Here is a 22,422-nt window from a genome sequence, read left to right as displayed (position 1 = left end):
GCGCTCTTTGAGCGTCGAGTCTGCATCCCCTCGCCCCTCCAATGGCATTCGGTATGAAATCGCCTAATGGCCCACAAAGGGAGCCTGGGGGCCCCCTCCCCGGACAACCCACGTCGCACAAGGAAGGGCCTCTCTCCCGGGCAGGGGAGGTCTCCAGCTGAGACCGCGAAGAGGCTGAAATCATGTGATTCACCCCTCCCGTTCCTGGCGTCACGTGTCTCACGGCCTGTCACGCGGGGACGCCTCCCCATTGGCTGGCAGTGATCACGCGCTGGGGGCGGGGCCGGATGCCGGGGTTCCGGCGGCAGCCGCGGCGAGCAGCAGCTCTGGAAAGGGGTTGGCGCGGGACTGTGGGTCTGTGCTGGATGCAGGCGCGGGTCATGTGACCGGAAGGGCTCCTGACGGACGCCGTCCCTGCTCGGCGCGGCCTGAGCGCCCGGCCCTACCCCCGCCATGGGGTGCTGCTACAGCAGCGAGAACGAGGACTCGGACCAGGTGCGGCCGCCGCGGGCGGGGCTCGGGAGCGAGGGCTGAGACCCCGGGGCACGGGGCCCAGAGAAAAGCCTGCGAAAGAGGGTCCGCCGGACTGTGGGGCTCCCCGAGTACGGAGGCCCGGAGGGGACAGCCTACAGAGGAGACGCCGGGCCGGGCTCCTACCCCCTTTAAAGCCCCAGTGCTGTCGGCACAGCCCCCGTGTTGGGGTGGCAGGCCGCCGCCTCTCCTGCTCGCCCCCGCCCGTTCCATTTGCCCCTACCTTGAGACCTTTACAACTTCAGGGATCCTCAGCCTAGGTCCCGGGGAAGCGCTCTCTTCCCAGGTTCCTGTGCCCGCTTCGTGTTTGTATTAGCGAGCTTTGTGAATCCGTTGTAGAGGTGGGTAAGCCGAGGCGCTAAGTCAGATTGAGCTGATGTGAGTCAGGAATCGTGTATAGACTCTGAATCCCTGGAGTTGAAGAAGGAAGGTCACTGCTAATCTGAGAGCAGAGAAGGCCTCTGGAAATTGGTGTCGTTTGAGTTGGTCAGTGAAGGGTTTAATAGACACGGTGAGGACTTGGGGGGGCGCGGCGTGTGGGAAGTTGGAAAGCCACAGATCACGTTTAGCTTCGGCTATGCTGAGGCTCGGGGAAGAGAGGTAGGACAGGGAACTCCGTTTGGCCTCCCTCAGTGCAGCCCCTGCCTGGAGCCTGAAGGCTCCTCTAGGTAGAGGGGGGCTTGTCCTGGGGAGTTGGGTGTAGATCTGGTTCCCTTGGCAGAAAGGATTAGGCTGGGAGGCACGTACAGTTTTAAATGCTCCCTCTTCCCCTTGGTGTATTCTCTCCTCTCACTTCTTGCCACACTTTAAACCCTGCCCTGCCTGACCTCCTTTGAGGAGGGGCAGACCTTTTCAAGGATGAAGTCTCACGTTGTTGGCCCCTTGCTTTTTTGTGGCCTCTAAGCCTGGAGTCTCCATTTCAACAGACCCAGAAACAGCAGGAAGGTTTCAGCAAGTGGAGTAGATGGTCACAGAAATGGATTACATCACTGGTACATGGGAAGTAGGTCCTTCTTCAGTGATTCACATGAACCTATTTGGGGTCAAGGACTTAAGCTTGGGAAACCACCATTTGTATGGGAGGCATGGGTGGCTCCTGGGCCTCATTAAGTCTCCGGACACCCCGTGGACGTACGCTCATGTTTCTGTGCCTGTGCTAGGTGTGCCTCAGGGCTGTGCCTCACAACTCACTGCAGGCAGCCTGTTAGGAATAGGAGACAGTGGCCCAGTCTACTGGGAAAACTGTGGCCTAATGGGAAATTGGCTCTTCAAGCATAGTGTGGACTCTTGCAGGGAATGAGTCAAAGGTTAGTGCTTTATGAGAAACCAGCTTCTAGTGGCAGCTGATGCTCTCCTGGTTCTCCCCCTCCCCTGATGGGCTTTCACTGCTGTTTCTAATTCCCAGAGATGGTGCTTGATCAGTCCTGGGCGATTTGAGGCCTCATGTGGCAAAGGTTTGCTTGCCTGGTCTGCAAGCCGTCACCATTCACTGTCCCCTCTTTCAGGTCTTGGGCAGGCCCCTTTCCTACTCTCATTTCTGCATCTTTGTTACAATAATAAAAAGAAATAACACGTTACAGTTTTCAAAGGCCTTTTACGATGCTCTCACTTGACTCTCTCCGAACCTCTGTCATCAGGTCATGTCTATTTGAAAGTGGAAAAAAAAAAGTTCAGACGGGCTGAGTGATTTAGCCACGGCTACACAGCTGAGAAGTGCCACAGCCAAGGTGTCATGATGCCAAGTTGCGTCTTTATCCATTGCGCCAAGCTGTGATTCTAGCTTTTCCCACAGACCAGGTGGCCAGTCACAGGCAGGCCACATGTGTGTCTGTGCTGCAGTAGAGAGTGAGACTCTGGACGTCCAGGTTGACAGTGACCCAGGGACAAACGGTGGCGTGAAAAACTACCCCCCCTGCTCCACTCACCCTCTTGTGGGTGGCGTGATGTTATTTGTTCACTCTGATGGCGGTAGTATGGCCTCTTCCAGGAGTCTAGGTTTCAGGAAAGCAACCTTGTTTTTCTTTTTTTGTTTTTTGCTTTTTAGGGCCGAACATGCGGCCTATGGAAGTTCCCAGGCTAGGGGTAGAATCAGAGCTTCAGCTGCCGGCCTACACCACAGCCACAGCCGCACGGGATCCTTAACCCTCTGAGTGAGACCAGGGTCCTGCGTCCTCATGGATTCTAGTCGGGTTCATTCCTGCTGAGCCACAGTGGGAATTCTCGCAACCTTGATTTTGAAGGACCCTGGATAGGGGAGAAACTGCCCTGTCCTGCAGGAGGATCTGTCTGAACTGGGGCTGGGGGAAGAATGGGCACGTAGCAAGCCAACTCTGGCTTCATTATGTAGTCAGCTTTCCTTGGTTTAATTTTTGGCAAACATTTGGTCTTTCTAGCCCTTTAATACCCTGTGTTTTAGGGAGGGCGGGGTGTCTAGAAGTTTGGAGCTGATGAGGCAGAAGCTGTTGGAAACTGTGGACACAGGCAGCTCAGGGTTGAGTAGGAAGAGGCTGTGAAGGGCTGGTCCCGTGCAGGGCGGGGCAGGCGGGGCCAGAGGAAGTGGCCCTTTACAAGGAGAGTTGTGGATTGTGGGCAGGGGAGCTGGCAGCCTGCAAGCGTGAAAGTCTGTAGTAGGAACTGAGATAGACCTGGGATGGACCACTGAGGGGGTCTGGCACGAAGGGCTGGTGCGTCAGCTTTAGCCAGGAGGGGCCCCTTGTCCTTGATTTTGTCCTGGGTACCCTTGTTCTTTATGGCTTGGATAGATACCCAGCCTGTCTGCTTATCCAATTTGCGGCTGACACAAAGCCAGCAGGGATTTGCAGCTGATGGGTTCAGGGCAGGGTCGTATTCAGAAGATCGCAGTGGATTAGAACAAGGAACTAAAACAGGGGAGTTAATACCCAGAATTATGCATGACCAGGGAGACTGGGTTTGGCCCCAGGTCAGTTCTGGAGGTTGTGATTAGCACAGGCAGACAGAAGCAGGGCTGCCGAAAACTAAAGAAGCGCCCCTCGTGGCGTGTGGAGGCTTGGCCAGGAGGGACCAGCTCCACCGCGCGGGTCCCAGTTCACTGGGCGCACCAGGTTTGTTTCTGGAAGTCCCGCACAAAGGGAGCTTGGCGGGGCGGGGCGGGGCGGGGGCGGGGGCCCTTCTGGCAGGTGCTTGGACACTTGGACGGCAGGATCCGGAGGCTGCAGCTGGGATTCCTTTCCCGGGGTGACGTGAGGAACAGCCGCTGAGAGCTTGGGCTCGCTCTCCCTTGGGGCCAGGGCCTTGTTGGGCCTCCCAGGGCCTCTCCGTCCTGGCAGCAGACCGCCTTGTCAGGGAGGATCTGGTCTGAGCGATTGGGAGGCCGTCCTTGGGCTCCTCACTTGTGTCCATTTCCCCTCCAGACCCCGCTGTTTTGGTATTTCCACCTCCACCTCGCTTCTTTTCTCCACCTGGGGTTGGATTATTTTCTGAAGCTGCAGGTCTGTTACAGAATAACTGTGTTGCACCACTGTCCATCTTTTTTTTTTTTTTTTTTTTTTTTTTTTTTTGCCTTTTTCTAGAGCCGCTCCCGTGGCATATGGAGGTTCCCAGGCTAGGGGTCCAGTCGGAGCTTTAGCTGCTGGCCTACGCCAGAGCCACAGCAACTCAGGATCCGAGCTGCGTCTGTGACCTACACCACAGTTCACGGCAATGTCGGATCCTTAACCCACTGAGCAAGGCCAGGGATCGAACCCGCAACGACACGGTTCCTGGTCAGATTCGTTAACCACTGAGCCACGATGGGAACTCCCCTGCTGTCCATCTTTTTCAAGGCCTCTAGGACAGCTTGGTTCCACTTGAATTTGTCTTAGACCACCAGTTCAGCTGAGTTCCCCAGGGCAGGCAGGGTCTGGGGCATTGGGCACCCGGGCGATCCATAATGAAAGTGTTTTTGGTAAAGATCGGAGCCGGGCCGAGAGGAGAGCCCCCCTGAAGGGAGGCTGGACCCAGGGCCTGGGGCTGAAGTTTCCTCCCTGGCCTCTCCTAGGACCGAGAGGAGCGGAAGCTGCTGCTGGACCCTAGCAGCCCCCCGACCAAAGCCCTCAATGGAGCCGAGCCCAACTACCACAGCCTGCCTTCCGCTCGCACAGACGAGCAGGCGCTGCTCTCCTCCATCCTCGCCAAGACAGCCAGGTGGGCATCACAGGACCAGGCCTGGGCAGAGCCAGGCCCAGCACGTGGGGGCCGGGTCGGGTGGGGCGGGAGTGGTGCCTCTGAGCCCAGCGCTGCTCCGCCGGGTCACAGAGCCCTGGGGTCACGTCCCCTCTGCCTCCTCTCCCCCAAAGCAACATCATCGACGTGTCTGCCGCCGACTCCCAGGGCATGGAGCAGCACGAGTACATGGACCGGGCGAGGCAGTACAGGTGAGCGCCTGGCCAGCTCGGACCCTTCGGGCCACTCGGGCTCCTCGCGTCCCCTCCACCCCGTCCAGCTCTGGCGCCTGGGCCCCGGGCCAGCTCCTTGTCTGGGCGCGGCCCGGGAGAGTGGCCACAGGTCCCTCGCGTGCCTCAGCGGGCGCTGGCGTTGACCCACTCTGCCCCATGACACGCGAGGGTGTGGAGACCAAAGGTGAGCTGAGGCCCCGTCACCTGCTTTTCTGCGCTGAGGGTGGGAGGCTGGCCCGGGGTTGGCTGGGCCCACAGTGGCCTGGCGGCCGTCCCCACCGTCCCTCTCCTCTTCTCCTCGGCCAGCACCCGCCTGGCCGTGCTGAGCAGCAGCCTGACCCATTGGAAGAAGCTGCCGCCGCTGCCGTCCCTCACCAGCCAGCCCCACCAAGTGCTGGCCAGCGAGCCCATCCCCTTCTCCGACTTGCAGCAGGTGAGCCGCCCTCACCTGGGCCGCCTGCCCACCTGCCTGCCCAGGGTGTGGCAGAGGCCTCAGAGGAGGCAGGGAAGTGGAGTTAGGGAGCCTGGCAGCCTGTGGCCCGATCAGCCCCGCCTCACTCTTCTCTCCTCCCCACGCCCTCTCTTCCCCCTTCCTTCTCCTTCCCGTCCCTGCCTCTCTCTGGCTCCCTGTCCCCCGTCATTCCCACCCCTCTGGCCACCCGACCCCCCCCACCCCGCGCCCCTGGGTCTCCCCTCTCACCTGTCCGTCTGTTCATCTCTCCCGGTCCCTCTGTCCCAGGTCTCCAGGATAGCTGCTTATGCCTACAGTGCACTTTCTCAGATCCGCGTGGACGCAAAAGAGGAGCTGGTTGTACAGTTTGGGATCCCGTGAAGAGGGGGCCCCCCCTGCCGCTGCACAGCTCTCCTCTCTTCACCCCGCCTCCACCCCGCCTCCCCGGCCCCCAGCCTCACTGCGGCTTACACAGAACCCTAACCTGCGACGAATCCCGGCACGTGGAGGAGGAGGAGGAGGAGAGCAAGGCTGGAAGCCTGAGCAAGTGAGGATGGAGCGAGGGAGGGTGGCAGCTCCTGGGACTGGCCCTCGAAGCCCTGGCCAGGGCGGGGTGGGGGGCACAGGGACAGGGCCTTCACCGTCGCTGGGAAGGTGGAGGTGCCACGGCGACGGCGGTCACAGGCCCCTGACAGGCCCCCTGCCCACCCTTTCTTGCCTCCCTCCTGCCCCCTCTCCCGGACTTGGTGCTCACGTGCACCTCAAGGGCATGTGACCAGGGTCTGGACGAGCTTGAATTTGAATGAATTGAGTTTGTATTTCTAGCACCCTGGGTTTTTACATGTTTGGGGTTTTTCGATTTTGTTTTGGTTTGTCACCCTCGATAAAGGAAGTGTATCCATCTGTGTGCTGGTTCCAGCCCCTCTGTCCTGCCTGCCATCCTCCTACTTACTTCTGGCTGCTGGAGTCCATGAGCCAGGAGGCGGATGCGGTGGGGGGGGGAGGCTCTCTTCCAGGGGCACCGGAGGAACCTGGGAGCTAGGGGTTCAGGTTCCCAGGTCTTCCTGAGACTCCACCTGGGTTGTAACCTCACATTGGTGTGCTCGTCGCTTGTCCCTCGTCCCGTGATGGGAACGCTGTCAAAGCTGAACAACCCTGAATCTGAGGCAGCTGTTGCTGTCGGTGGCCCAGCCTCAGGCTCAGTGGGATTTACTGGGAAGCCTGCTGAGGGGCGGAGGTGTGCAGGTAGACCAGCTCAAGCGGAGTCAGCCAACTTAGAATTTGAAGCAGAGGGTTCTTTTTATCAAATGAAATCACAAGCAGAATCACAGCATGTCAACACAAGAGTGGAACTGCTCTGACGGGATTGAAGGTGGGTGGGCTCAGAGACCACAGCCCTGCCTCTCGGCCTCCTGCATGGAGGCCTCCGAGGCATCTCCACGGAGCCCTGGTGCTCTATGAAGCACCTCTAACCCGGGATATCTGAGCTAAAGAGGAACGAAGGGCCCAGAGACGTGGGATGAGGTCCCTGGGTTTCCCACGGCCGTGCAGTAAGCCCGGGTCTCCTGCGTCCCAGGCGCCGGGCCTTCCCTCCCCTGCCCCTTGTCTCGGTGAAGTGAGGCCAGCACTCCCGGCGGCTGCCTGAGTTGGGGGCATCATCACAGGGGACTCGTAACCTGCTGAACAGCTCAAATTATTTATTGTCACACGCGACCACGTCCTCAGGCCCCTGGGACGGCTGGGGTCCCAGAAGCCTCAGCGTGCGTCGTGCTCGGTCCTCCGGGCCTTCCTCGGTTTGACGTGCATGCGCTTCCACACCTGGGCCGTGGCGCGGTCTGCTTTGGTGACCCCGCTGAAGTCGAATGTGGTGACGCGGGGCACGGTGCACAGCACGTATTGCCTGCGGGGGAGACTCTGGCTGAGGGCAGCCCCCTTCTAAGGCCCCCTCCCCCTCCCCCAGCCGCTGCCGTCTCCCTGCTGCAGGGAGTGCAGGGATTTGAGTGGAGTCTGGGGGAGACGGAGTTTATCCTGACCACAGCAAGAGGTGCACAGCAGAAGGATGGTGTCGGGTTGCTTGTCTCTTCTCCTCCTTTGTCCCACCAGAGCCCAGCTGGAGCCCACCTCCCGGGGGCGGGGGGGCCTCACCTGTACCCCTTCTCTTCCTCTATGGGGTTCCCATGGAGTGTCAAGCTCCGGAGCCGAGGGAGGACAGCCAGCTTGTTCACCTCTCCGAGGCGCTGAATGCTGTTGCCATGGAGATAGAGGACGCTCAGGTTGAAGAAAGTTGTCAGGACCTGGTGGGGGGGGGACCGGAAGCTAGGCTGGACAGAGCCCCTGTCCACGCTCAGGACTGACGGGTGGGCAGAGAAGAGTCTGAGGAGCAACGCGTCCCTCCCGCAGCCACGCCGAATTAACTGCAGCCTACCCTTGTTTCCCACTGAAGGGGTGTAGGGTACCACTGACATGGCACTGTGATCTCGGGTGGGAGGTTTGGGCCCGGGCCCTGGCACTGCTGTTGACTTCCGGGTGCCTGGGCACTCCTGCCTCTCCCTTAGCAGTGATCTGAGACTCTGTCACAACAGGGAACAGGGGACTGCATCATGCTAGGAACATAAGAGCTTTCAAACTAGTAGTTAAGGAGGTCCCGCTGTGGCACAGTGGGGTAAGAATCTGACTGCCGTGGCTCAGGTCCCTGTGGACGTGCAGGTTCGATCCCCACCCCGGAGCAGTGGGTTAAGGGATCCAGTATTGTTGCAGCTGCAGCTCAGAGTCGGTCCCTGGCCTGGGAACTTCCAAGTGCCATGGGTGTGGCCATTATTATCGTTACTATTATTTTGAAGTAGTTTGGAGTTCCTGTTGTGGCTCAGTGGGTTAAGAACCTGACATAGTGTCCTTGAGGTCACGGACAGATTCCATCCTTGGCCTTGCTTGGTGGGTTAAGGATCTGGCGTCGCTGCAATTTGTGGCCTAGGACTTGACTCCTGGCCCAGGAAGTTCTATATGCCGTGGGTTCCCGCGGGTATGGCTGTAAAAAGAGAAGCCAACTAACCCCCACCTCCCCCACAAAAATTGTAAAGTGAGATCACTGCACGTGGGGGACAATTTCCATGTCATGCTTTGCCCTCTGTTACAGACCCTGGACAAAAGGGGGCCAGCTCTGTTTCTTTTCTTTTTTTTTTTCTTTTTTTGTCTTTTTGCCTTTTCTAGGGCCACTCCCGTGGCATGTGGACGTTCCCAGGCTAGGGGTCGAATTGGAGCTGTAGCCTACACCACAGCTCACGGCAACGCCAGATCCTTAACCCACTGAGCAAGGACCAAACCTGCAACCTCATGGTTCCTAGTCCAATTCGTTAACCACTGTGCCACGACGGGAACTCCCAGCTCTGTTTCTTGAGACAGTCTGAGTTCGTGGAAGTAAGGGCTGTACTTCTAGTACCTGCCTCTGCAAAGAACTTGGCACAGAGCACAGTGGGTGCCCAGTACTGAGCCACAGTTTTTCTTCAGCCTACTAGCTACAGGCCACTTTGCAGACATCGTGATTGAATCTTTGCAAGATCTTTATAATGCTGGCAAATTGGGTTTTGGAAGGTTGAGAGCCTGTCCAAGATCCCAGAGTCAGAAAGAGGCAAATCTTGGATTGGAACCTAGGTCTGCGCCCAGCCGTGTGCGCTGCACAGCACCGGGCTGCCTCACTGCTCCCTTGATGACATGAGGGCGGGGGGGAGGCTAGGGGCTGGACAAGGTGGCTTCGCGCCCTCCCTCCCTGGACTCACAGGGTCGATGGAAGTCAGGTCGTTGAAGGACAGGTCGATCCAGGCCAGGTTCTCCGGGTGCTCCAGGAGCTGTGAAACCACATGGCTGAAGTCTCTCAGGTCAGTGAGGACGTTGTTGTTGAGCCACAGGGACTGGGTCATTGACTTCCCCGACTTCGAGTGCCGTAGTGGGCGCAGCCCTGTCCGTGGCTCCTCGCTTAACAGATCTATGGGCACAAAGCGAGGCGTGGGTAATTCAGCTTTTCTGGCTCTCGGGGGGAGTGGGAAGGGACAGCGCTGGGAGGATGTGTAGCCTAAGCTGCAGCTGGAGGGGCTGGCGGGGCCACAGCCCCATGCTGTGTCGAGGCGACTCTATCCACTGTTCCGCAGACCCCAGCAGCCAGAGAATTCATCTCTGGAGGTAGGATCAAAAGACTTCCCATCCTGGGAGTTTCTGCTGGGGCTCAGTGGGGTCACGAATCCAGCTCGTATCCTTGAGGACCCAGGTTCGATCCCTGACCTCACTCAATGGGTTAAGGATCTCGCGTTGCCCTGAGTTGTGGTATCGGTTGCAGATGTGGCTTGGATGCTGTGTTTCTGTGGCCAGCTCTGATTTGAGCCCTAGCCTGGGAACTTCCGTATACCGTGGGTGTGGCCCTTAAAAAAAAAAAAAGTTCCCATCCCAAACTCTTGGTTTGGGACACATGCTCCTCTCGTGTGTATTGTATCACACTGGGTCCCCTGTGGGAGTTGGAGGAGGGGGGATTGTGCAGGTGAGGAAGCCAAGAACCGGAGGTGTTGGGCTTGAACGAAGATGGAGAAGCACCAAGTCCAGAATTAGCCACTGGTAGAGCCCGTAGGATTGACTTCAGTGTCACACACTGTTCACATCCCCCCCCTCCCGTTAATGGTGAACGAGTGCCGTCTGCCGGCTGCTGGATATACAGCGGAGAACAAGATGAGCATCCGTCTGTACTAGCTCTGTACCAGTAACAGCGGGTGAAGCATGCGCTTGTGCCCTGGAGGAGCTGGTATGAGCCCGATGGAACCCAGGGGTCAACATGATGGGACAGATGCTATTTAAGTTGCGGAAGCATGGAGGAGGGGCTCCTGTCCCAGCCTGGGAGCTCAGGGATGTTTCCCAGGGAAGGTGAAGCCTGAGCTGGGAATCCCAGGGGACTAGGAGATAGACACGAGCCAGCCAGAGAAGGTGAGAAAGGCACGGAAGCATGAGCAGCATGGGCACACATGCGTCAGCTGCGGGAGCGAGCAGGAGCGGGAGGAGGCGAGGAGCCTGAATACCAGCTTGAGCATCTTCGACTGTATCCTCTGGGCGATGGGAAGCCCCTGGAGGGTTTAAAGCAAAGGAGATGATTCAGGTTTTTCATTTCAGAAAGAGGATTGTGAAGCTTTAGTGTGGAGCATGGATTTTAGGGCGTGAAGGCCAATTTGGCCTCTTCAGTCATCTAAGCAAGGGTGAGAGGGACGTAACATCAGCGTGACTTGATGGTTGACTGGATGTCGGGGTGGAATGATAGTCAAGAGTGTTGCCTAGTTTCCTGAGGCCTGGGGCGATGCCAGTCCTGTGGGCTGACACCGGATGAAGAAAAGGAGAAACATGTTTGAGAAGATGATGCATTAAGGCTTGGTCTTGGCATAGCCGAGGTCTCTGTAGCACAAGAGAGCAGAGAAGCCAAGTGAGCAGTTGGATATGAAGGCCTGAAGCTCTGGAGACACATACGAGAGGCTCAGTAGCATGGCGTGTGCACACAGAGCCAGAACCACACCTCAGCTCTGGCCACCGTGACTACTCTTCCTGCTACCCCCGTGCCTCTGGTGACTTGTCTAAAGCTGCCTCCCAGGAAGGAAGGATTTTCTGTTTGCCCAACTGCTAGCTTGTCTTCACCTCAGCTCTTCCTGGACGCTCTTCCAGCCCCACCCGACCCGAATGCCTCCTCCTCAGCTGCAGGGCAGGCAGCATCCACCAGATGGCTCTGTCTTAGCCCTGGAGGGAGTGGAACCCAAAGTTGGGGCCTAAGGGTGAGGGAGGTGGCAGGAGGGTCCTGGACGCTCATGAATGAACTCCTCATCCTGACCCCAGCCTCACGTCTGACTGTGAACCCTGAAGTCAAAGACGAACACAGGTTAAGATCAAAATAAGCCCACATGTGGCTTTAGACTAGTGCCTAGTCCGATGAGGCAGCTGCCTGGGGAGTCCCTAGCTCGGGGGAGCACTGGTGGGGTGGCACTGCCCACAGTTTGAGGCTGCTCCGGGGGTGGAGGACGGCGTCCAGCCTGCAGCAGGCTGCTGAGTTAAGCTCTGTACCAGTAATACAGACTCCAGCGGTCTGTCCTCAGAACCCACCTCCTGCTCCCTGGCCTCATGAGCATTGATCGAAGCTGCCCTGTTTAGAGAAGGCCAAGCGAAGTCTGCACACTGGGCCACAACATCAACACTTAGAGAACCAGGCGTTGTCTGGCTCCAGGAACCTGGGGCAAGCAATTCTGTCCTCGTAGCTCTGAAGGCTTGTCATGGAACTTTCGCCGTGTGTGCGCAGAGGGCAGAAGTCAGTTTGATGGGAGGAACCTCGAATCATTCCTCTCCCCGTAACAGAGCACTGGGGCTCCCTCGGCGGCAGGTTTGCGAGCAGCGAGAGGACCACGGTTGGAGGTAACAGACTGGTTATCTTCCAGAGTCACTGCCATTTCGGGTTCTGTGATCCCTACATTGATTAATTCAGCAGAGGGTGTACCAGGTACCCCTCAACGTGACTCTGTCTTTGAACCCCAGTTTTAAATAAGCGCTCCATGCAGTTTGGGAAAACCAAGGAGACTGGCCTTTTGGGGCTTGGCTGTGCCTCTCCCCCCCTCCCCACTCAGCAAGGAGTGCCATGCCTGGTGTATGTGTGCACAGACACGCATACACACGCACGGATAAGTAGACGTGCTAAACAATAGGAGATGCTCAATATTTAACGACTGAATGAAAGCCAGGGCCTCGGCACAGGTTCTGTTGTGTGCTGTGGCGTTAACCTTGGCCGTGACAGCTTGCGTCTGTCCTCATTCTGAAGACACCTCAGATGGCACAGCTACACCTCCCGACTCAGAGCTAGGAACTCCCAGGGCAGGGAGGAGCCGTACTTCTTCCCCTGTCGCCTCAGCTCTCTGCCCACAGCCATCACTGCAGCGAGGCCCCCGTGAAACATGGACTGCATCCGTCAGCAGCGAGGCCCGCGTAATAAGGAAGATCCCGGCAGGCGGATGTGTGCCGTGAGGACAAGTGGGAGGAACTCTTGTGGCCGACGTCAGCCCAAGCAGTAAGTACCCTGACCCAAACCCAGGGGGTCTCCATACCCTTGGTAAGGCTCCACCTGCTTCCTCAACTTAAAGGTGGCCACGGATCGCCTGAGAGAGAAGACCAAAGCCAGACGGGGGGTCTAGGATCCGATGATGTCAGCCTGTGCTCTGTGAGGGCAGATGTGCTGATGTGTTGGTGAAAGAGCCCGTGACAAAGATGGCAAGACTTCCCTGGGAAGGAGGATGCTGGCTTGAGAACACGATACTGCTGAGAGCCTCCCTGTGTCCCCTCCTGAGAGGTACGAGCTGCCCATTCACAAGCACGAGGATTGAAACGGGGATGTGGGTGGGTGGCACTGGAACCTTCAGTGAGTGTGGGTGATGATGGAGTAAACTGGATGTGACTGGAATGCATATAAAATTTGTCAGCTATATAAACTGGAATCAGGCCAGGTTTTGTTGTTGTTGTTTTGATTTTGTGCATCCTAGGGCCCCACCTGAGGCACATGGAGGTTCCCAGGCTAGAGCGGCAGCAGCCGGCCTACACCACAGTCCCAGCAACACCAGATCCGAGACGCGTCTGCCACCTACACCACAGCTCATGGCAATGCCAGATCCTTAACCCACTGAGCGAGGCCAGGGATTGAACCCACACCCCCATGGTTCCGAGTCAGATGAGTAATCCCGCTGAGCCACGACGGGAACTCCCTTGCCAGTTAGTAACAAGAGTCCGCGTGTTTTACCAGTGATCAGAGCAGGCTTGGGTCCTCAGACAGGAGAGAGGGTTCTGCCTGTTGGCTGGGAGAGCCTCTTCCCTCCAGGTAAAAAAGCAGAGAGTAACAAACTATTGGCTGATTTAGACCGGCTCCCCAGTTTTCTTCCACCTGACTTTCCTATCACCTGACTTCTTCTGAAGACCATCGGTTTCCCTGAAAGCCCCCTGGTTCCTTTCAGGTCTATTGCTAATTTTTAAAAAGGCCAAACCCTTCCGCTCCCACCTCCCTACCCAATATTTCTCCCAAAAAGGACAACCAAAAAAATCTGCAAGCATGTGGGAAGAGTCTCTTTAGGCTTTTAAGGAGAAGACTGACTTCCCCCCACCCAGTCTGCTGCCAAGGCGAGTGGAACGCTGTGCTCGGGGGCTGACCTTGGGTCACATGGATGTTTCGGAAGGAGTAGTCAAGTGGGGGCTCTTGCACCGACGTGTCCATACTGTCCTGTTTGTTCACCGCTCAGGCCATCATTTGCCAGGTGTAAGTGCGGGCCCTGGGGATCCGGGTTCAGCCTGGGAGGACAGAGAAGGGCTGGCGTTTGGTCCTCAGTTTCTGCAGAAGCTCCCCAACCCCTGCTTTCTGCCCGCCACTATTTCAGGCTTATGTGGCTGAAGACACTCATTATTACTTGCCTTTGTAGGCCCCTTCCAGCTTCTCTGAGCACCTTCACATCCCTTAGGGCTCACTGACAGCTATAACCCCCATTTCTAACCTCCAGGGGAAGAAGCTGAGACGCCAGGGGGAAAGCCCTTGCCCAGAGTTAAGCCAGTGAGTCACTGCGGCCTGCAATCATAGTCTCCAGATCCTCGTCGAAGGCCCTTCTGCTGCTCCACTGCCGTTACCGTGGAGGCTGTCTTGATACCTACCCTCTGGTGACATCAGCTGGGCTCTTCTGTTGCTTAACAAACCCCTGACGGCCTGCACTGCATCTCTTGTCTGATGGCCCTTTGCAGTCTGACCCTGATGGGGATTTGCCACCTGCTCTGCTCAGCTTGTCTGCAGGCCCCATTATCTTTCCATCCAAAGACCCCACTTCCAGCCACATCCTGAGAGGAGCTGTATATATAGATATACATATAGACACACGTACACATAAAATCCGCATCTACCTCACTCTCACTCACCTGTCACTGACGCCTGAAACTCCACCATTAGGGATTCATTCCTTTGGGTTCAGGGATTGTTCCCTGTTGAAATGGAAATACCTCCTGAGAGGGGTGAACACAGTGCTATCAGTCATTTACAGTGTGGCGTGAATCATCGTAGCAGATCCTTTCCGACCTGTTAGCTCAAGGAAAGCTGAGGATTTTTCGAGACTGGGCAGAGCCGTGGGGACACTACTCACCTGGGAAGAGGAGAGCTGACACGCTTTAAAGGGGTACGTGAAACACAGAACAGACAGACTGCCAGGCATGTGTCCCAGTCACCTCCCCTTCTCACTTCATCCACGGCTGTCACCTCCTTTGCCTTTACTACCTGACTTGCTTTCCCAAAGGATTCGAGGTAGTGTGCAGTAATAACACCCTCATGAAACATGATTTGAAGAGCAGAGCTGTCCAGCAGAAACAGAATGAATGTCAGGGATGCAAGCCACATGTGTGTTTTTTTTCACGTATGTGGTTAAAAAATGTACAGTAGCCGTAAAAAGAACAGTCAAAAGAAACAGGTGAAATTAAGTTTAATAATATGTTTTATTTACCACAGTATATTCCAAATATCATTCAACACACCATTCATATTAACAATCAAGGTACTTTACGCTTACAGCACGTTCCACTTGGGACAGTGCTTCTTGATCAGAGGCTACCGGACTGGCCAGCACGGAGGCAGGAAGTGAACCCATGGAAGCAAAAGATGAGAAGTCAGAACAAAGGAAGACAAAGGTATACCGGGAATTAAGATACTAAGCCTATATCCCTGAAATCTCTGCCATCTAAAGCAAAAGGGGAAACCTTAGCATCTGTGGTTCTCAATTTTTGATTCAAGGAAACAGTGTGTATGCAGAGAGAACGAAATTCTCTTAAGAGCTGTGGACCTAATAGTTTGTAATTCAGCGTCAGCTTAATACAGTTCAAGTCACTTCTTTTTTTAGTGACCTGACGCATGCAAGGACAGAGGAGTGGGAAGCGAATGTCTTCCTCTCAAAGAGCAGTGGTCTCATGTGCGCTTTGGGGAAGTGCTGGCTGGAGTCACTTCACAGCTGAATCCTCGGTCAAGTGTGGCCTGGCCTGCTGGGCATGGGTTGCTGACTGGGGGGGCCTGAATCTTTGGATATCAAATCTGCAGACATAATAAAGAGCACATTATTCTTTTGTAGAAACAGGGGAGCTGGCTCGTGTTCTCACCTCGACCGGTCCCACATGAGCACCCACAAGCTGGATGCCTCTGAGCAAGACTGAGTACTTTTCTCAAAGCGAGTCCGAGTTGGGACCTTGGAGTCCAGCACTGCTGGACATGGATTTTAGCTTAAAATACTTAAGGGCAAGTTTTTGGTAAGTTTTTATTATTATTGTTTTGTCTTTTTAGGGCTGCAGCTGCAGCACATGGAAGTTCCCAGGCTAGGGGTTGAATCGGAGCTGCAGCTGCTGGCCTACACCACAGCCACAGGCACGCCGGATCCCACATGCATCTGCGACCTACACCACAGCTCATGGAACACTGGCAGGCCAGGCCACACTTGAATTTACTCAAGCCCAGCCTGGTCCTCATCTCTGAGCTCCCAATCTGTATAACCAATTGCCTCTTCACCACTTCCAGGCTATCTCCAAGACAGGCGCCTGCAACACGTCTGCAGGTGAACTCATACTCTCTGGGTACTCCTGGATCTCTTCCGGTGTTCTCCCCTCTCCCCACCATTACGGAGGTCAGAAAACCAAGAGTTACCTTGAATACCCCTTCCATTTCCCATCCAGAATAAATACCTGTCAGCTTTGCTTCCTAAATGTCTTTTCTCTAGTCCGAGCTACCATCACTTCCTTTCTGCCTTCCCTCCCAGCCATTTTGCCTACTGCAACCAGAGTAATCCTGCAAAATGCAAATCTGATATTGTTCACTCCCCCCCACGACAGCCCATTTAAAAACTGTCCCTGGGACAGTTTAATCTACTACTTTGAACACATTCTTAAACTAGAGAGGCTGTAAGCTCAAGCTAGAGACTTAGCTGGAAGTTGGCAAACAGGGATCTAGTCCTAGCTGTCACTGACTTGGTGCGTGGCCTCTGTCACTACTTCTCACTAGGTTGGTTTTCCAGTCTGTGATATGGGATAAATATTCTTGGATTCACAAAGTTCAAAAGAAAGAGGCTGTGAAAGCACTAGGTAAGTTACTAGATGTAACGGATCTGTCATGAAGTCTGGAAAAGGAATGAAGCTCTAATTGCAGACCTTGGGGAGACGGACAACAGAGGAGGTGCAGGGAGAAGAGGTAAAGACAGGACCCCTCCTAAGTATGTGTGGAAGATCCTGCTGACTCTCTGAAAAGGAGGCTCTACTCTGGGTCTTCCTGCCTGGAAGGAAAGGGGCCGTTCAAGCCCCAGAAATTTTCCTACATCCCCAGAATTAGAGACTTTTGATTTGCTCTAATCCCACTCCCATGTCTTGCAGAGGGTCTTCTGTTGATCAGAGGAAAACCAACCCTATATCTGAAGAAGTTTCAGATCTTCCAGAATGTGTCAGGGACTTGAGACAGTAGTATTAGGGGGTCCTATTCTGTGATGATGGCGATCTTAAGCACCCCCACATCTGTATGGGTATTTATCTCCGCCTTCCCCCCCCCCCCCACGAGCCCGTCTATCCCATATGGGTTTGTGCCTTGTCGTTGTGAAAAGGGTTAAGACGGGGTTGTCTCAGATCCCCGAGGAGAGAAGTTCTTAGTTTTTCCTGCGTGCCCCTCCCCGCTCAACTCACCCGCAAGTGCTTCCCCGCCAGCCTCAGCGTCCTACTATCGCAGCGTTACTCGGCGCAACTCCATGGTAACCACCTTCGCCTACAAGTCCCGGCTGGCGCGGTAGGCGCTACCGCGATACCTTCCGCGAGCTGCAGTTCGTGGCGGGTGGGGGCGCCAAGGCCGCGGGTGGTGCTGGGACTTGTAGTTGCTTTTGCCCTCAAGCCGCGGGCCGGGCTCCGGAAGTTGTGGCACCCTTTCTCCCTTCCCACTTCCTTTTCGCGGGTCCTCCAGCGTGCCCTGGGCGTGCGACGCCAGCCGACACGGACCAATCGCAGGGCGGCGCGAGGGGGCGGGGCCATAGTTTAAACTAATTGTGCGCTCGCCTCGCTGGCGCGAGCCCGTGGCGAAGGCGATCCCGGGTAGGCGAGAGGCGGAGCGGGAGCGCGCGGCCAGGTAAGCGGCGCGGGCCCGCTGCTGGTGTGCGGCCTGGGCGCCCGCAGGGAAGCCGGGGCCTAAAGGGGGTGCTGAGAGACGGGTGCGAACGGAAGGCCTCGTTCCTCACCGAGGCTGAGTGGGGAGAGTCTGTCGCGGGTAAGGGTTGTGAGGAGAGGGCCTTGTCCGAGGGGAGGCGGCGGACGTGCTTCGGGGGAGGGCCTGCTCGGGGGCGTGTCCGTGGCATCGAGTCTGCGGGCGACGGGGTGCGGGTGGTGCAGCTTCCTCAAAGCCTGTGGCCGCGGCTTCCTGTAGTAATGGTCCTCGCCCGTTACTGCTAACAATAGCGGTAGTACTACTAGTAAACAGTTCCCGAGCACCGACGACGTTTCAGAGGCTGTGCCACGCCCGTTATGTGGATCCTCTTTTAAACAGTCCCGCAGCTTTGTCACACTTTACTACAGCGGGGCCCTTCTGAGGTTTATGTTCGGCTTGGCCGGGGTTGTATAACCAGTGCGTGGTTGGCTCCACTGGCGTCTTTGTGGGTGGGGCCTGAGTGGGAAGGAGGTGCTTTATTGGCAGTGAGGGTTGTCTCGGACGAGTCAATTTATTGTGAGCCTCACTTTTTCACGTGTGGTGTAAACAACGAGTTTACGTGCCCTTACCTACTTTCCTGGGGTTGTTGGACGGGGGGTGGGGGGTGTGCGGGTCAAATTAGGTAAAGTGTTTCTTTGAAGCGTCTCGGAGAGTACACATTCATGACCATAAGTGATGTGACCGTGTGAAGGTTATTGGTGCAAGAGAGCTCCTCTGGGTGGATGCTGCCCCTTCTGGGCCCCCTCTTTTGCTCACCCCTAAGGTAGCGTTTTTCATCTGGTGTTCGGAGTGTCTGCGCATTTGTCTGCCCTACTAGATAGAGACGGAATATTTTGCCCCTGTATCCTGATGCCTGTGCAGAGTGTGAAATGTATTGTGGCCATTAGTTAACATATGCTTTGAAATGAATGAGCTTTTTTGGGCTGAAAGGGGATAGGAACCTGGCTTTCCCATCTTTATTTAGTGGCTTTTGCATCTCTGTATTAAGTTAGCCTCGTGCCCAGAGTGGCACTGCCTCCAGAAAATATACTACTACTTACTTTAAACCACGCTGCCCTTTCTCTGGGGTCTGTTGCCAGGTCCTGCGTTTCTAAGGCTCTGGATTGGCAAGTGTTGTGGCCAGAAACCTTGGATGGGAAGGGAATTGGAGCTCTCTGCCTTGTGGAGATCTTTCCTGCTGTGAATTGATGAGAGCCTAGAGAGAATGTTCAGATCAGGCTAAGGCAACTTTTAGGCAGCGGGGAAGAGTATATGCATTCCCTCCCTGTCTCTTCCTGGGTGGTATTTTCTCCTTCAGAGGAAGAAACACACACTTCTCTGTAAAAAGCTACAGGGTACTCTTTTCTTGGCCCAAGTTCAAGCAAATGATGACTCATTGTAAAGCCTGAATCTTAATTCAAAGCCAGAAACGATAATTCCTCAAATTAGAACACCTTAACCGAAAGCTCATGTAAGGAATATTTCCATTTAGCGTGTCCTTTAAAAATTTTTTATTTTTTATTTTAATTAATTTTTTTGTTTTGTTTTTGTCTTTTTGGGTCAAGATCTAGATATGTTAGGATGGGAAAAGCACTGCCTCAGATGGCTGAGTAGAGTTGATCAGGGAATGTTTGACAGCTGGGTCTAATTAATAAAACCCTGTGGTCAGTAGGTATGTTGGGGGTCATTTATTTCAGCCTCTTATTCTGTACTCTAAGCATATCAAAAGGTATTGTCTAGACTCAAAACAGCACTTCTAAGAATGAGAACACCCCAAAGGTACTCTGTCTGTGTTGAACGATTCTGATAAATCACAATTATTTTGTGCTGTCAGTGATTATTTCATTTTACCCATTCATGTTTACTGTTTGTTTCCACGATTCTTTCTTGCATTTTATTCCCTCTTTTTGTGTTGGGTAGGTGAATACATCCTTCAGCTGTTTTCATAGTGAGGGTCGGTTAGTGGTAAATACTCTGTGGTGGGAAATATCTTTAATAGGGTTAATAGCTTTAATAGGTTTAATCAGTCTTGATTGGTAGTTTAGCTGGGTACTAGGCTTCCAATTCTTTTTTTTTCTTAGCACTTTGAAAATGTTATTAACCTAACCCTAACCCCATACCCTAACCCTAACCCTAATGTTATTTTACTGAAACTCTGGCATTTTGTTGTTACTCTTGAGAACTGTACTCAAAATTTAACTATTATATCATTGTATGTAACCTGCCTTTTTCTCGGTTGTTGTTGTTGTTTTTTTTTTTAATATATATTTTTTTAGGGCTGCACCCACACATAGGGAGGTTCCCAGGCTAGGGGTCGAATTGGAGCCCCACCCCAGTAGTTGTGTTTTTAATTTTTTAGGAATTTCTATGCTGTTTTCTATAATGGTTCCACCAGTATACTTTCCCACCAGCAGTACATAAGGCTTCACATCCTCCCAGGACTTGTTATTTGTTCTCACTTGTTTTATTTTATTACTTTATTTTACTTTTTTGTTTTCTTTTTATGGTTGCACCTGTGGTGTATGGAACTTCCTGGGCTAGGGGTTGAACCACAGCTGTAGCTGCAGACCTGTGCCACAGCAGCATTGGATCTGAGCCCCATTTGCGACCTATGTTGCAGCTTGTGGCAATGCTAGATCCTTAATCCACTGCGCCAGGCCAGGGATTGAGCCTGCATCCTCACAGAAGCTATGCCAGGTTCTTAACCTGTTGAGCCACATTGGGAACTCCTTCTCTTTGTGATAATAGCCATTCTAACAGGTGTGAGGTGATGTCTTACGGTGTTTTTAATTTGCATTTCTCTGATGATCAGTGATGTTGAGCATCTTTTCATGTGCCCATTGACCATTTGTTTGTTTTCTTTGGAAAAATGTTTATTCAGGTCCTCTGCCCATTTTTGATTTTTTTTTTTTTTATGTTGAGGTGTGTGAGTTCTTTATATATTTTGGATGTTAACCCTTTGTCAGATATATTGTTTATGAATATCTTCTCCCATTCAGTAGGTTGTCTTTTTGTTGTGTTGCTAGTTTCCGTTGCTATACAAAAGCTTTTGATGTAGTTTGATGTAGTCGCATTTGTTTATTTTTGCTTCTCTTTCCCTTGCCTGAAGAGACATATCCCCAAAAATGTTGCTAAGACTGATGTCAAAGAGTGTACTGCCTGTGTTTTCTTCTAGGAGGTATGTGGTTTCAAGTCTTACATTTAAGCCTTTAATTCATTTTGAGTTTATTTTTTGAATTTATTTTTGTATATGGTGTGAGAAAGGACAACGTAGTCCGTTTGATTCTTTTGCATGTAGCTGTCCAGTTTTCCCAACACCATTTATTGAAGAGGCTTTTACCCATTGTACCTCCTTGCCTTCTTTGTTGTAGTTTTTTTTTTTTTTTTTTTTTTTTGTCTTTTTGCCATTTCTAGGGCCGCTCCCATGGCATATGGAGGTTCCCAGGCTAGCGGTCGAATCGGAGCTGTAGCCTCCGGCCCACGCCAGAGCCACAGCAATGCGGGATCCGAGCCGCTTCTGCAACCTACACCACAGCTCACGGCAACGCCGGATGGTTAACCCACTGAGCGAGGCCAGGGACCAAACCCACAACCTCATGGTTCCTAGTCGGATTCGTTAACCACTGCGCCATGATGGGAACTCCATTCTTTGTTGTAGATTAATTGACCATGTGTGTATTCATTCCTAGACTCTCTGTTCTGTACCATTAATCTGTGTATCTGTTTTTGTGCCAGTAACATACCATTTTGATTACCATAGCTTTGCAGTATGGTTTGATTTTCTTTTTTTTTTTTTTCCTTAGGGCCGTACCTGTGGCATATGGAGGTTCCCAAGCTAGGGGTCTAATTGGAGCTGTACCTGCCAGCCTATGCCACAGCAGCGCAGGATCTGAGCCACATCTGTGACCTACACCACAGCTCAAGGCAACCCCAGATCCTTAACCCACTGAGCAAAGTCAGGGATCAAACCTGCATCCTCATGGATACTAGTCAGATTCGTTAATGGCTGAGCCATGATGGAAACTCCTGTAGCATAGTTTGAAATCAGGGCACAGGATACCTCCAGTTTTGTTCAAGATTGTTTTGGCTATTTAGGGTCTTTTATGCTTCCATACAAATTTTAGAATTATTTGTTCTAGTTCTGTGAAAAATTCCACTGGTGTTTTGATAGGGAGTACATCGAATCTGTAGAATGCTTTAGGCTAGTATGGTCATGTTAACAATATTAATTCTTCCAGTCCATTAGCATGGTATAGCTTTCCGTTAGTTACTGTTATCTTCAGATCTTTCATCAGTGTCTTTTTCTTAATGTAGGTCTTTTGCCTCCTAGTTGGGTTTATTATTAGATTTTTTTATTCTGTTTAATGCAGTTATAAATAGGATTTAAAAAAAAATTTCTCTGGAGTTCCCGTCGTGGCACAGTGGTTAACGAATCCGACTAGGAACCATGAGGTTGCGGGTTCAACCTCTGCCGTTGCTCAGTGGGTTAAGGACCTGGTGTTGCCATGAGCTGTGGTGTAGGTTGTAGACGCGGCTCAGATCTGGTGTTGCTGTGGCTCTGGCGTAGGCTGGCAGCTACAGCTCCGATCGGACCCCTAGCCTGGGAACCTCCATGTGCCGCAGGAGTGGCCCAAGAAATGGCAAAAAGACAAAAAAAAAAAAAATTTCTTTGATAGTGCTTTGTTAGAATATAGAAGCACCATAGATTTCTGTATATTAATTTTTGTATTCTGAAACTTTACTGAATTTATTGATAAGTTCTAATGGTTTTTTGGTAACATCTTTAGGATTTTCTGTAGTGTCATTTTATC

At 53.4% G+C, this 22,422-nt stretch overlaps 3 protein-coding genes and 1 long non-coding RNA gene across 8 annotated transcripts in view; 3 read left to right on the top strand and 1 right to left on the bottom strand.

Annotated features, from left to right (window-relative positions):
- Positions 280-6,302, top strand: LAMTOR1 (late endosomal/lysosomal adaptor, MAPK and MTOR activator 1). The gene is made up of 5 exons (XM_003129591.3): positions 280-495; positions 4,550-4,695; positions 4,848-4,925; positions 5,253-5,379; positions 5,686-6,302. The coding sequence occupies exons 1-5, from the start codon at positions 454-456 to the stop codon at positions 5,776-5,778; spliced, it is 486 nt and encodes a 161-aa protein (XP_003129639.1). The 5' UTR covers positions 280-453; the 3' UTR covers positions 5,779-6,302.
- LRRC51 (leucine-rich repeat-containing protein 51) lies at positions 7,075-17,225 on the bottom strand. Of its 2 annotated transcripts, none has more exon segments than NM_001282114.1 (6): positions 7,075-7,297; positions 7,543-7,691; positions 9,171-9,376; positions 13,594-13,731; positions 14,344-14,427; positions 17,125-17,225. In NM_001282114.1, coding segments are annotated over 4 exon segments (564 nt in total). In that variant the 5' UTR covers positions 13,658-13,731; positions 14,344-14,427; positions 17,125-17,225; the 3' UTR covers positions 7,075-7,152.
- On the top strand, positions 14,329-16,624 carry LOC102158722. Of its 2 annotated transcripts, XR_297536.2 has the most exons (4): positions 14,329-14,597; positions 14,987-15,102; positions 15,537-15,711; positions 15,977-16,624. It is a non-coding gene; the product is annotated as an uncharacterized LOC102158722 (long non-coding RNA). The 2 variants fall into 2 exon arrangements; XR_002335524.1 differs by having other exon boundaries at positions 14,345-14,597; positions 15,537-16,624.
- Positions 17,381-22,422, top strand: part of NUMA1 (nuclear mitotic apparatus protein 1) — a 71,024-nt gene continuing 65,982 nt past the window's right edge. The window contains exon 1 of one of the 3 annotated variants that reach the window (XM_005653665.3): positions 17,381-17,557. The gene's annotated coding sequence lies outside the window, so the exon portion shown is untranslated. Of the gene's footprint in view, positions 17,558-17,580; positions 17,696-22,422 lie in introns of those variants that run through there. The other 2 variants (XM_021062426.1, XM_021062425.1) reach the window with 2 other exon arrangements.

The sequence above is a fragment of the Sus scrofa genome, chromosome 9 (assembly GCF_000003025.6).
Source record: "Sus scrofa isolate TJ Tabasco breed Duroc chromosome 9, Sscrofa11.1, whole genome shotgun sequence".
Lineage (NCBI taxonomy): Eukaryota > Metazoa > Chordata > Mammalia > Artiodactyla > Suidae > Sus > Sus scrofa.
Note: the sequence above shows the minus strand (reverse complement) of the source record. Positions and strands in the feature narration are given on the sequence as shown.